The sequence below is a fragment of the Amblyomma americanum genome, chromosome 10 (assembly GCF_052857255.1).
Source record: "Amblyomma americanum isolate KBUSLIRL-KWMA chromosome 10, ASM5285725v1, whole genome shotgun sequence".
Taxonomy (NCBI): Eukaryota; Metazoa; Arthropoda; class Arachnida; order Ixodida; family Ixodidae; genus Amblyomma; species Amblyomma americanum.
This window is the reverse complement of record NC_135506.1, coordinates 91,679,397-91,691,891: the sequence shown is the minus strand read 5'-3', so window position 1 is coordinate 91,691,891 and position 12,495 is coordinate 91,679,397. Positions and strand designations below refer to the sequence as shown.

Genomic DNA, 12,495 nt, shown 5'->3' with positions numbered 1-12,495 from the left:
AACAGTCTGTATTCGGCGCCCACTCTATTGCGTTTATGTTGTACCGGATCCATCCGTCCTTCACCCCCTGCATATATATATATATATATATATATATATATATATATATATATATATATATATATATATATATATATATATATATATATATATATTATAGTTAAATTAGAGCGCAAAATCTACTTTTCTGACCACTGCACAAATCGTGCAGAAAACTTACACTTCGAATGGATTCGACATCAATCGTATCTAGGGAGAGTGCGCCGCCAGCAGCTTCCACGTGGCCAAATTTCCACGCCGCCGGACGCATCATCGTCTAAACACTCGACCTGCTGGAAAACATTCTGGCAGATGATGCGCGCCCTCCCCTTGTGTTATTTTGCATCCCGAGGGGTGCCAAGATCGTTGCACCCACCCCGTTCTCCAACTTACCTACTGTTTATGGCCCGTTGAGAGTACTTTGTTGTTCAAAAAAGCTGTGGGCTGAAAATCTGCATGACTGCAAGACCATTCGCAGGTCATGATCAAAGCAGTTACACCGACTGCGAAGAACTGTCAGACTGCGAAAGATTTTCACGTAGCTCTAAGCAGGTTTCCTAATATATTCGACTAAAAAAAAAGCAATCACTTACGGCTTCGTCCGCGTTCTGAAAGGAAGAAGCTGAGATTCCTTGTCTCCTCAGCATTTCAGAGTCCTTTTCCAAAGGTCTTTGATTAGGCTTCGGTCATGCGTACTTATTTCATAGCAAGCATGCTTGTAAACTGTGCTCTCCAAAGCTCGTGTGCAATGCGGAGAGACCAGCAAAATTGTGTGCTCGCGTAGAAATCCACGCCACGCGCTCAGATTCAAAGCAGGCCGCACCGGCCTCAGCGCCAAAAAAAATATGGCCAAATTTTTGTTATCAAGTCTCTGCCTGTCATCGACGACATTGCCCGAAGAACCGTTTTGTGGGCGTCCGGCGTGTTGGCGTCGGTGATATATTCTATTGGTGCACCTATATCAATAAAGCTCGATCTAACAAAACCTGACTTTACGAAGTTCTCGATGTAGCAAACAATTTTTGATTCCACGGCAAGTGCCCATAAGGTATTATTTTCTCAATAGCCCGAAAGAACGAAACAAGCAACTGTAAACTAGATTTAACGAAGTTCTTCCGGAAGTAAATGAGTAAAAAAAAGGCAATTTGTCGTTTATTTTAACAGCGTTCTCTCGCAGCTTGTTGGCAGCTTGCCACCAGTAACATATAGGTGGCCATGTCTTGGCCCTAGTTCCAATATGACGATGATGCAAGGTGCGCCGCTGCACAGAACAAAGGACACGGCAGCTGGCGGCGCTTTCTACCTTGACTTTGAATCCGTTTTACAAAATTGTGCTTTCACGAAAAACTTATTGGGCGAGCTTTCGTTAACTTTTCGTAAACGCAAGTGCGGGTTGTAGCAAATGCGATGGCTCGATAGCTTTTCACCAGTCCTAGAGTACGCGTCGGTGGTGTGGAATCTGTAATATGCCAAAAACATTGAGCAAGTGCTCCGCATCAAATGGCATGCTTTCGAATTCATTTCAAGCAATTTTTGCAAGCAGTAATTTGTTACTAATACTTTGTGGCAGATCGTCAGATTAAAAATTTTTAATTACTTTATCATAAAAAGGCAGGATTGCGTCATGAATCATACATATTTTCCGCACCTTAACCATCATCAAGACTGAACGGTAAAAAGGTTATACGGCCAGATTCCTTCAGGTCTCAACAACTACGAAGTTCTTTTTCCCTCAAAATTTCCAAGAATCGAATGCTTGCCTGTTTTGATTCTTGAACGTATATACTTTTGAGCGTCCTTTGCAAACTCATTTTTGTAAGCCTCTCCTGCTTGTTTAACACTGCTGCCTGCAGCATTTGGAAATAAAATAAAAATAAAAAGAGGTTAGACTTCAGTCAAACTTAAGAACGCGAATATGCAAGCAAGATTTAGTTACAAGCTATGCGCGAAGACCAATAGAGTACTATAGAAGCAAATGATGTAAATTAATGCTCCTCCTCATGTAATGGCATGGTGTTAGATGCCGAGTGGAATAAACAACTTGTAGTTATTTAATGTGAAGGATCATAATAAAGAGAATAGTACAGCCCACAAGTCATACTAAGTCTAATGTATGTGAAAGAGAGTGAGAGATAATGAATGATACGCTTCTGAAAGAGCAAAAATGACAGAAATCGAATATAACAGGAAAGGTAACACATCCTGGGCAACGCAGGCACAAGTCACGGCATGGTATTCCAGGCAAAACAATAATCAAGCAGTAATAGTGTACAAAGAACAGCAGTGTGAAGGACTTTAAGGAAAACATCTATGCGCAAGGCAACAAAAGGCACAGTACTGTGAAATGAAGCTCAACACGCTTGAGAAACTTGTGAAGGCAAACGTCTGGAATCAATGGACCGTAGCGGTCTTGACTCAAGAGTGAAAATGGTTAGTTTTGCTTGTTTAATAATTTTTGCCGTGAGTATCAGGCAGTATTTAAATGAAATAAATATATTTTACTCGTTTTTTGCCATCTTTCAGGCACGCTGCAGAAACTTAAAGGGCGCATCGTCCTGAACATTTTGAGTTTAGTTTAACGTATCTTGAATGCTGGCGACAACAAGTCACTCGATGGAATTACGGCGGCGGTTGCCCTCTTTGCGTTCTTTGATCTGTCATGAAGAGTGCCACGTAAGCTCAGTTCGCACAGTGGAAATAAATTTTTATTTTCCATAATGTATTCTGAAATTAGAGCAGAGACCGTAAACCGAAATATCATGCTCATACATTGACTGCCGAAGAACTTAATTCTCGCAGATAGTTAGAAGACATAGATGTAAAACACTCTGCAAGATGTGCTATATGTGATGCATCTTGTATATCACATAATCGAGCGACGCCAAGTAACCTTTATTAATATTTATCGAGCTCACGACAGGAAGAGGTCAGTAAACACTCATTGCTGCAGGAGCCTTTGAATCGCGAGCGGAGTGGTATGCATGCATCCGGTATTCTTTATATTGGAGCTCGTACAACGGACAGACAGTGCCATCTGGTTGTGCGCAGATATAAAGAGAGAGACTCTTTGAACTTCAATCGACATGGTATTACCGTGAACCACAGACACTATCACAATGATGCTTTTCGGGTTAAAATAAACAACAACAAATCACTGAATTCTGCCTCAATCTTAATTTGAACACTTACAGTAATGTAGTTCGCTTTCTGCCAATCATTCCAGATAAGGCAGAAATGATTAGTTCTTTCCGCGGTGTGGATTTTCTTTTTAAAAAGTGGTGGCGCTCCTTCATCGTGTGTAACGCTCACTCACAATGCACGCAGTGAAGTGAAGCTTGTCATGCAGATGCTTCTCTGAGCTGTCATCGTACCTTGTTCTAAACTATGGAGAGGAAAGGAAATGAAGCGACGTTAGCTAGACGAGGAATCACCTTTGGTGCCACCCAATCGAGAAGAAAAGAAAGCACAAGACGAAGACAGTACGTGAACCATCGACATGAGGGTTGTGCACCTCTCAGCTCTTGAGCGCAAGGTCCGCCCCTTTGAATATCCGATGACACAGAAAGCCGCACAGAGCCACCTTGATTACTCCTTGTCGCGCTTATTTTAAAGAACTAGCATCTTTAGACCGACAGGGCCAATCACGTGCAATGATCAGTAGCCTTGTGACGGCAATGAGTCTCTTTCTATGGCACGCTCTTGATTCGCAGAAAGTTCCTCCTGAAGGCTCGTGTGATCGGGTGCATGCTCTTATGCTTTGGGACCCATAGGGTGTAGCTTGCATATTTTAGAGGAAGTCTCGTTGTTGGCCTCTGGAGGAGTAGCGCACACCCACAGTAAGGTGTTGGGGAGGGTGCGTCCCACATTCAAGCAATCGTGACGCGTTCACGTAATAAAGGTAGACAGTCATAGGTGAAATTTTGTGTTAACGAAATAATTTTGAGCATTATTTTTTATCTTGAGTATTCAGAGTAATGAATGATGCAATCATGAAGATAATCGCACATTGGCTTTTGCCCCTGGCGCTTGCCCCAAAGGAGAGAAGAAACAGAATATAAAGAGGAGGGTCTACTCGGGCGAGGGGAGCCTCCAACTATCCAGATAAGCTCTTCGAAGGGAAACAAACCGCCGACAAGAACAGAGAAATTGAACAAGTGATTCAATTTCGCCACATGATTCGGAAAGGTTTAACAGAGAAAGCTCCGTTCGGCACAAATAAAGTTTTAATCGTTGAATTCAGAACCGAAATAGGGTCATGGACACCTCGCTTTGCCGTAAACTACATAAGCTGAAACTCCGAGGCAATGCCAAATGCTGGAAATCAGCTGTGACAAGGAGGGGCTGAGGATTCAAGGACTCTAGTTGCAGGAAACGTTGAAAGCGGGCTACTGTCAAATTCAAAGTGTTTGGAATAAAAGTCACCACTGGTCTGCGAAGGGCACACTTCGCTAAGAAATCAGCCATAATATTAGAAGCTATGCCGCAATGCCAAAGTACCCAGTGAAAACGCACTTCTTTCACATTTGGTGAAAGGAACACTCCCGGAACTGCTAGAGTGCGTCTCTCATGCCTACGAGCGCTGTCAGGACAAAAAGGCTCTTGGCAGTTATAATGAACGGACGATCGGAGCAAGAAGAAAAGTGTAAAAAGGTTATTTCAAATAATTCAAGGGGAACTAAAAATCAATAGAGATTTGTACTTAAAACCTTCAGGCAGACTGCGCTCCCGCTTAAATTATAATGAAGCGGTTCGACCGTACTTGTCCCGAACCACATCCTTTCGATATTCGTTCTTCCCAGAGGCAATAGAGCTGTAGAACAAGCTGCCTGCAGAAACTGTTCTCAGTTATTATACCGCATTGTTTGCGAATGCAATAAAGGTCTCTTACTAAAATCTGTACCATGCGGAAATTGCAGTGTTTTTCTTTTGTTTTATTTTGTGCGTGCGGCAGATGTTGTGCGTGCGGCTGAACATTTTATTACGTGTCCCATATTCTGCATATCGTATCCTGTGTTGTATCCGTAGTACACTGCAGTGCATGTGCACATTTCCTTTTGTATCTGGCTCTTTATTCTTGTATGGACGTTATGTGCAACATCTTTCCCTGTAATGACCGTAAACTGACGGTTGACGATATCTCTAGATAAATAAATAAAATAAACATTGCAAGCGACCTTTTCAATGCCAACTTAATGACTAAAATTTCAGGAACGAATATGAGCCTGCAATCAGGGGCCCGAAATGCTAAATGTATAACTCAATCAAGAAACCTGAAATATATGCAGGGAGGCACCTGCGAAAACTGAAGTAGCGGCATGATAAGTATTCCGAATGTTCATCTCATATCCAGATTTTCTGACAAACATTTAAAATATAGGATTATTGTAAAATATAGTTATGGGAATGTTGAAGGTAACGGTCCATTCTTCCGCTGCCAGGCAATATTTTTAAAAGTCTTTCCTTCGCCTGCAATGAGCTGTTAAGACTGCCATAGAATACAAATGGGAATGTTTTTGAGGGTATCTATAACGTCGATAGCAAAAGAATGCTGGCCTGCTCGTAGGAGATTGCGGATTTATTTATTTTTATAGTGAAGTCTTACAGAAAATGAAAAAAATGGCGTTCATAAATTGTTTCCTGATACAAAATGCTTTTTTTTACGGAATTGTTAGATATGATAAGCCCGTCTAAGACATTTGCAGGCAAATGTTCTGCATTCGTTGGGAAAATGTAAAGAGGGCAGCAGCATCAGTCCGAAGGCTTTGAACCTGTACCACAGGTCTGATGGTGAATGAGACTGCCGACAGCAAACAAATTGAGAACACAATCTCCGGGAGCTTATACCTAGGCCAAATAGTACCGAAAAACACAGCGTGGTTCGTCGTAAATATGGGGCTAGCCAATCCAGGAACAGGCTTTAACGCAATCAGAAAAGTTTGCACAGTTACAAGCTGGAACCGTGAGTTTAAATCGGGCATCCGAGCCTCCAAGAGCCCCATAGCATTCGCCTCCGTTTTGGTAGTCCAAAGCAAAGGCGCAGAGCGCCTCTCTCCAGAATGATTAGAGTCAAATTCATGCTCGCACCTTACAGAATCAGAAAAAAAAATAAAGCAACCAAGTTCAACTACCGATCCTGAATAAAATGTGTAAAGAAAGGGCAAAGTGTCAAGTTGTATTGTGAATTTTCCGCGGCGAAATAGGCAGACAAATTTGGCATGCGTGTTTGTCACTTTGCTCTTTGTAAATGTTACGTAAGGCCCCTGCGTGCGCTACTTGTGAACCTTCTGCTTTTCCCTTTGTTTCCAGAGACACCTCGGTGAGCACATGATTGCGAAGGAAGACATCGAGATGGTGATGAGGAAGATGAGCGACTCTGGCCTTTACCACCTGACCAAGAACAACTGCCAGAAATGGGCCGTGCGCTTTCTACAGGCTCTGGGCATCCACGTCGCCCTTTGCGATCCCGAAGCCGAGCAGGTGGTTGAGGAAGTCATCAAGCCAGCAGCAATTGCTGGAGTGGCAGTCATAGGCACTGTAGCTCTTGGCTTGGTGATCATGGCCGGAACACGCCAACGTAACAAAAACCAGCAGTGATAGCGTAAGAGCTAGATCTTGAAGAAGACCTACATGCTATAAAGAGAACACAAACCGGCGCACTTCTTTTATGATAAAAGAGCACCAGTAGGCCTACCGACAGAAGAATGCATTCCAAAAAAACCAATACAAAAATTCAGAAAAGTTGGAGCAAAAATTACATCAAATGATTACATCTGTTCGGTTCGATTACATTCTGTAAGATTATGACCACACGCGCAGAATAAATAGGAAATGTTTAAGAAAGCTTAAAATTGGCTGCTCATAAAGTTGGATAGGATGAGGAGTCTTAGGACAAGCTTTCACTAGGAAATATCCCCATGCTGAAGTAAAGGAGTTACTGAGTTGTTTCCTTGTACTAAGAATAATATCCACGCGGTAATCCCCAATAGGAAAACACAATGTATACATATTGTCAGTGCTGGTCACAAGATGCGGCCCCGGCAAGAGAGGGCTCGGAAACTGGAAGCAGGGTTCTTATAGAGCACGCCTCGTTTCATGGGAAATGACGAGAGGAGTCGAGAAAAACTGCTGAGTTGACAAATCAGAAGAATAGATCGCCCCAGGGGAACCAATGTCGTCGTCCGTGTCGCGGGTTGCGATTTCGACAGGGGCACGAGAGAGGGTGTCGGTGTTTTTATGCTTATGTCCGGACTTATAGACTATGCTGAGCTCAAGCTCATGCAGGCGAACGCCCCATCGCGCCAGGCGACCAGATGGGTCGCCCAGGTTGGCCAACCAACAAAGGGAGTGGCGGTCAGTGACCACTTTGAAAGGGCGACCATAAGGATAAAGGCGAAATTTCGCAGCGGCCCAAATAATGACGAGGCGTTCTTTTTCTGTCTTGGAATAGTTGATCTCTGCGCGCGGCACAGCTCGGCTTGCATATGCGAGGACTCGCGCAAAGCCATCCTGGCGTTGCACGAGAACCGCACCGAACCCGATTGTGCTGGTGTCTGTGTGTATTTCAGTGTCACCCCGCTCATCAAAATGGGCAAGAACGGGCGGCGCTTGAAGACGCAGGCGGAGCACTACGAAAGCCACGTCTTACTCGTGGGATGAAACAAAAGGCATGGCGTCACGGGTGAGGCGAGTCGGCGGTTCTGAGAGGTCAGCGAAATTTTCGATAAAACGCCGATAGTAACTGCCGAGCCCTAGAAAGCGCCGAACATCTTTCTTGCCATGTGGGGGTAGAAATTCCGCAACCGCTGCAAGCCTGTCGAGGTCAGCGGCGCATTGCTGAGGGCGACAGCATTCTGAGTTGAAAACGTGACCTTGATATTGCGGAGGTAAATAATCGCCCAATATTGCCGCAGAAATTCGACGCCTAAGATGAGGTCGCGCGAACAGTTATTCAGAACAATACAGCAGACGACAAATGTGGACTCCCGTATTTGAACTCGGGTGGTGCACATGCCGAGAGGTGCAGTCAAATGACCGGCCCCTGTGCAAACGTGTGTGCCAGCCCATGGCGTGAGAAGCTTTCTGAGAATGGCGGCTAGCTGGCTGCTTAGAATCGAATAATCAGCAGCAGTATCTCAGAACGCTCGAACGTGGCGGCCATCGAATAAGTATCTCGGGTATGTCTAAGGAAAGATTTGCTCGCGCATTGGAGACTCCGGAGGGGATGATCTTGCACAGGTGTCGTTGTCTGCAGGCTTTGGCACCCGTAATTCGTCGGCGTGGCATGTGCTTTCTAATGGCGTAAGTGCGTCGGAGGGTTCGGAGAGCACGGGCGTCGTAATCGTCGATGCGCCGTCATGTATCAGCGTCGATGTGTCGAAGTGAGCGGGTAGTGCTGGCCTCGTAACCGTCGAAGCGTCGTTATGTCGAGGGAGCGCCGCTGTGTCGGAGTGAACGGTGACCACGGACTTCTGAACCGTCGAGGCGTCGGCATGTCGTGTCCGCGTCGATGGGGGGTCCCCCGCACAACGATGTCCAGCGAGCCTACCCCATAAGGTCGCTGGCTGCAGTTTTCCCGCCGTGGGCTAGGTGACCCGCCTTGCGCCGGCCTGGAAAAACTCGCCGTAGATGGTGAAGAATGACCACTGTGCGATGGGGAACGAGCCTGGAGGCGACGAGACTGAAGCCAACGGTGGTCTTCAAGGAAATCCGCGACGGCCCGAGGTCGAGGAGAATCGGCGGGAAACCCTTGGAGGCCCACATGGCAGTAGGGGCAGTGCCGATACAGGCGACCTGTTCTCCGCCGTGAAAGCATAGCGGGCGTCGGTCCGATGTGCTCCACATGTCGGATTTGCGCGAGGACGGTCGGGGAGATTCTACGTACTGCAGGACGGGTGCAGGTGGCCCCGGCACTTCAGCAGGAGCCGGAACGAAGCACGCCGTTGCCGAGGCAGGGCACGCAATGCTTCGGCGTTGGTGAGACGACGGTGAGGCGAGACAGGAGGAGGGGATGTACGAGGCTCACCGGCAGGTAAGGACGGCCGGAGCGCTTGCTGCACCTCCTGGCTTACAACGGTCGCTATGGGGCTCGGAACCGCCGGAGGTGCCCTGTACTGCTTCCGCAGTTCGTCGCACACAATCGAACGGACATCGCGTAGCAGTGAGGCGTCGGTGGCGTGTAATGTCAACTCGCAGGTAATGGAGGCGGTCGACACGGGTCGATCGTACGCAGACAATCTTTGCTGAAGAACCCTTTCAATCTTGGAAGACTCAGTGAGAAATTCGGCGACAGCCTTCGGAGGGCAGCGGACAAGGCCAACACAAAGTTGATCTTTGGCGCTACGCATGAGATGGCGCAGCTTTCTCTCCTCGAATATTGCAGGGTCCGCGCGCCTGAAGAGGAGCGTCATGTCCTCTACATACGTTGCAACGTTCTCATTTGGAAGCTGAACGCGAGATTGGAGAGCGCGTTCTGCCTGTTCACGACGATCCGAGCTGCCGTATGTTTCTAGGAGACGACGCCGTAACTCACTCCAAGATGACAACTGGTCTTCGCGGTTTTCGAACCATGTCAGAGCGCCGTCGTTTAGGCTGAAGCATACGTTCCTGAACTGGGCGGGATCATCCCAGTGGTTTAACGCGGCAACTCGCTCGTAGTGCTGCAACCAGTCTTCCACGTCTTCAAAAATATTGCCGTGGAAGTGCTTCGGGGTGCGCGGATTCTTTAGCGTGAAGTGGTCGCTCGGCATTGGGTTGGTCGCTCCAGGCATTGCGGTGGTCGCGCCAGACATTGAAGCGGCGCCGAGTTGTTCCGTGGACATACCAGATGGTGCAGGCTCGGGTGGTAAACATTGAATCCGGTGGCTAACAGGGTGAATGGGCATCTCGACGGGTATAGGACTGGACCTTCGATTAACCATTGGGGTACGGCACATGGGATCGATCCCACCAGCACCAGATTTGTCACGGTGTTGGCGAGAAGACAGAGACCCGGGAAGAAAGGGCTCAGCAGCACGTTTTTGTTGTTGTTACCCTCACACAATCGCACATGCCCACATAGGGGGATTGGCCAAATATTTGGGGGCACAGAGAGTGTTTCAGATAAATATTTCCTTCATGAAAATAGAATGAATGCTGAGGAACGAAGAAGTAAGCAAAAGAAACAGCGAAATGAAGCGCAAAAATTCATTACGCACGCAGGAGATCGACACTAAGCATTACAGCCGAGTGATTAAATGATAATGAGAATTGTTAGAATACAAAAAAAATATTGAAAAAAGTTACCAAGGTAGCCGATTTGATTCCATTACAAGTTTTTGGACGGCAGAAGCACGTTCTTTAGGAGGGGATACAACGAACTTCAACATCCTTCAATCCGAGTGCTACCAGCGTCAACGTCTTTTTCCTCTGTGCCACCTGGCAATATAGCACACCTTATTTAGGTGTACATAACTATCCCTTTCCCGGCCTTCATGATTACTTCAAGGATCGTTCTTTAGCATGCTGAAAACAATGCTCACGCTAATCACCGCCGAAAAAATATTATAACACTCCGTTTGCTGTCAAGCCAGTGCTTGCACAGATGAAAATTCTAAAGTTTTATTACTCCTAGAGTTCGCTCCGAAACATCTTGTCACCTTACTTGAATTTTATCTTGCCATTTTTGTCTTGGGATGGCATGGTGCTTTTTGAGCGAAATAAGTATTTCTACTATAGTTTATGTCGCAGTCTTGCTGCATTTTTTGAACAGCATTGATGATGGTGTCGTGTGTTGTGTGGGCGGTGTGAAAACTTTTATCAAATCCAGGTATGGAGACAATAATTTTTCCGTTCTTAAACGCGAAGTTGATGAGGCGGTGAAGGAGGTCATGAAAGTTTTACCTACTTTTGAACTAAATTCGAAAAATTGCACATCTTCATTAACGAATAGCTAGAAAAAATAAATATCAGTTTTTATTAAGGCCATAAGTTTTCCACCACATTGCGTATACTCAATATACCTGCCGCGAGACCTACGGGACCAGCTATCAGCATGACTCCGCATACACGAAGACCCTGAAGAAGGGTAATTGCTTCATTGTATCAGAATTTCCGTCCCGCTCGAAGGTACTTTGTGATTGTGAGCTAATTTTCATGTTTCAATGTCCCGTACAAATTATGGCCACCAAATGTTGATATTTGCGATACCGAGAGTTCTAAATGCTTACCCCTCGCTACTTTCTAAAGCAATAAAAAAACCAAGTGACCAAAGTTATAAAATTGTAGTGCATGATATGCTACTTTCGTGACAGTGCTGTATAAGTAAACAGCTTTGTTTCTTTTTTGGTAAGCAATTCTGTATATCACTACCAATTTAACTTGCGTTTTCTGTTCGAAGTCGGTTGCTGTCAAATGCTTTGAATGCTTGTTTTAATTTCGTTGTTTTGTTTTTGAATAGGAGGGCAGGCCTTAGTCACGTGTTGTATAACGCCTTTTGCCTGCTCGTCCTTGGTTTACATATGCATTGTAAACGAAAAATAAATCAATAAAAAAATTGCAGTTACGCTCCAGCATCAAGGCTGAAACTTCATGGAACGCTGTCAAGTGGTGCGGTTGCAATTGGTGTGCAAAGACGTTCTTTCAAAAGATGAAGGCCAAGGTGCACTAAAATTACAGCCCTTCAAAGCAATTAAGGCCAGTCGAAATTCCCTGCGTGCACAGAGTCTTCCTGAGTTGCGAAGACTATGGCCAAGAGGCACGGTGTGCAAGTTGTTTTTCGAAAAACAGGAAAGTTCGCGCCATTTCCCACGATTATGAAAGCATGAAAGAGGCATGCAGATTGCGTAAAGGGCAGGTCACGTTGGTTGTAGACTATTAATTCACAGTAAATTATGAGGTCATGATTGGGCTGGGAGTTAACTCTAGCACAATTTCAAGAAACTTTATCGTTCTGTATGAAAAAAATTTAGGCTTTATCAGCAGGGCTGAAACGGAGGAAATATGATAGCATTTGTCTTTCAATACACAATTTGAACCAAATATTCTTCTGTTCCATGTATTATGCCGATGTCGAAAAAAAATGGTCCGTAAAGTTTCGAGACTGATTTATTTTCTTCTTTAGAAATGCTTTCTCAAATAAAAAGCTGGTGCGTATATGTAGCGCAATCTTTTCAGGAAAACCTGAGCTATTTATGTTAATTGCTGTGGCAGCCGCTATATGGCGCTACATGCAGACAAATACGGTGTCACAAGTCGTCTCCGCATTCTACCATGAGTGAATGTGGAGAGATGGACGTCCCGCTCGAACAGCGTGTAAGCATAAAATTCTTTGCGAAGCTTGGCAAGACAGCCGCACAGACGTATGGGCTCCTTCGTGGCGCTTACGGGGACCAAACATTATCGCGGGCGCAACTTTTGAAGTGGCACAAGAGCGATTCTAGGAGAACGTAGGTGGAAGACGGCAGAAGGCAGGGGCGACAT

General features: G+C 45.6%; 1 protein-coding gene across 1 annotated transcript in view; it reads left to right on the top strand.

Annotated features, from left to right (window-relative positions):
* Positions 1 to 11,581, top strand: part of LOC144106614 (uncharacterized) — a 57,685-nt gene extending 46,104 nt beyond the window's left edge. Inside the window, exon 3 of the mRNA XM_077639461.1 lies at positions 6,346 to 11,581. Coding sequence (XP_077495587.1) covers positions 6,346 to 6,633 — 288 coding nt within the window. The 3' untranslated portion in view covers positions 6,634 to 11,581. The remainder of the gene's footprint in view (positions 1 to 6,345) is intronic.
* The last annotated feature ends 914 nt before the right edge of the window (positions 11,582 to 12,495 follow it).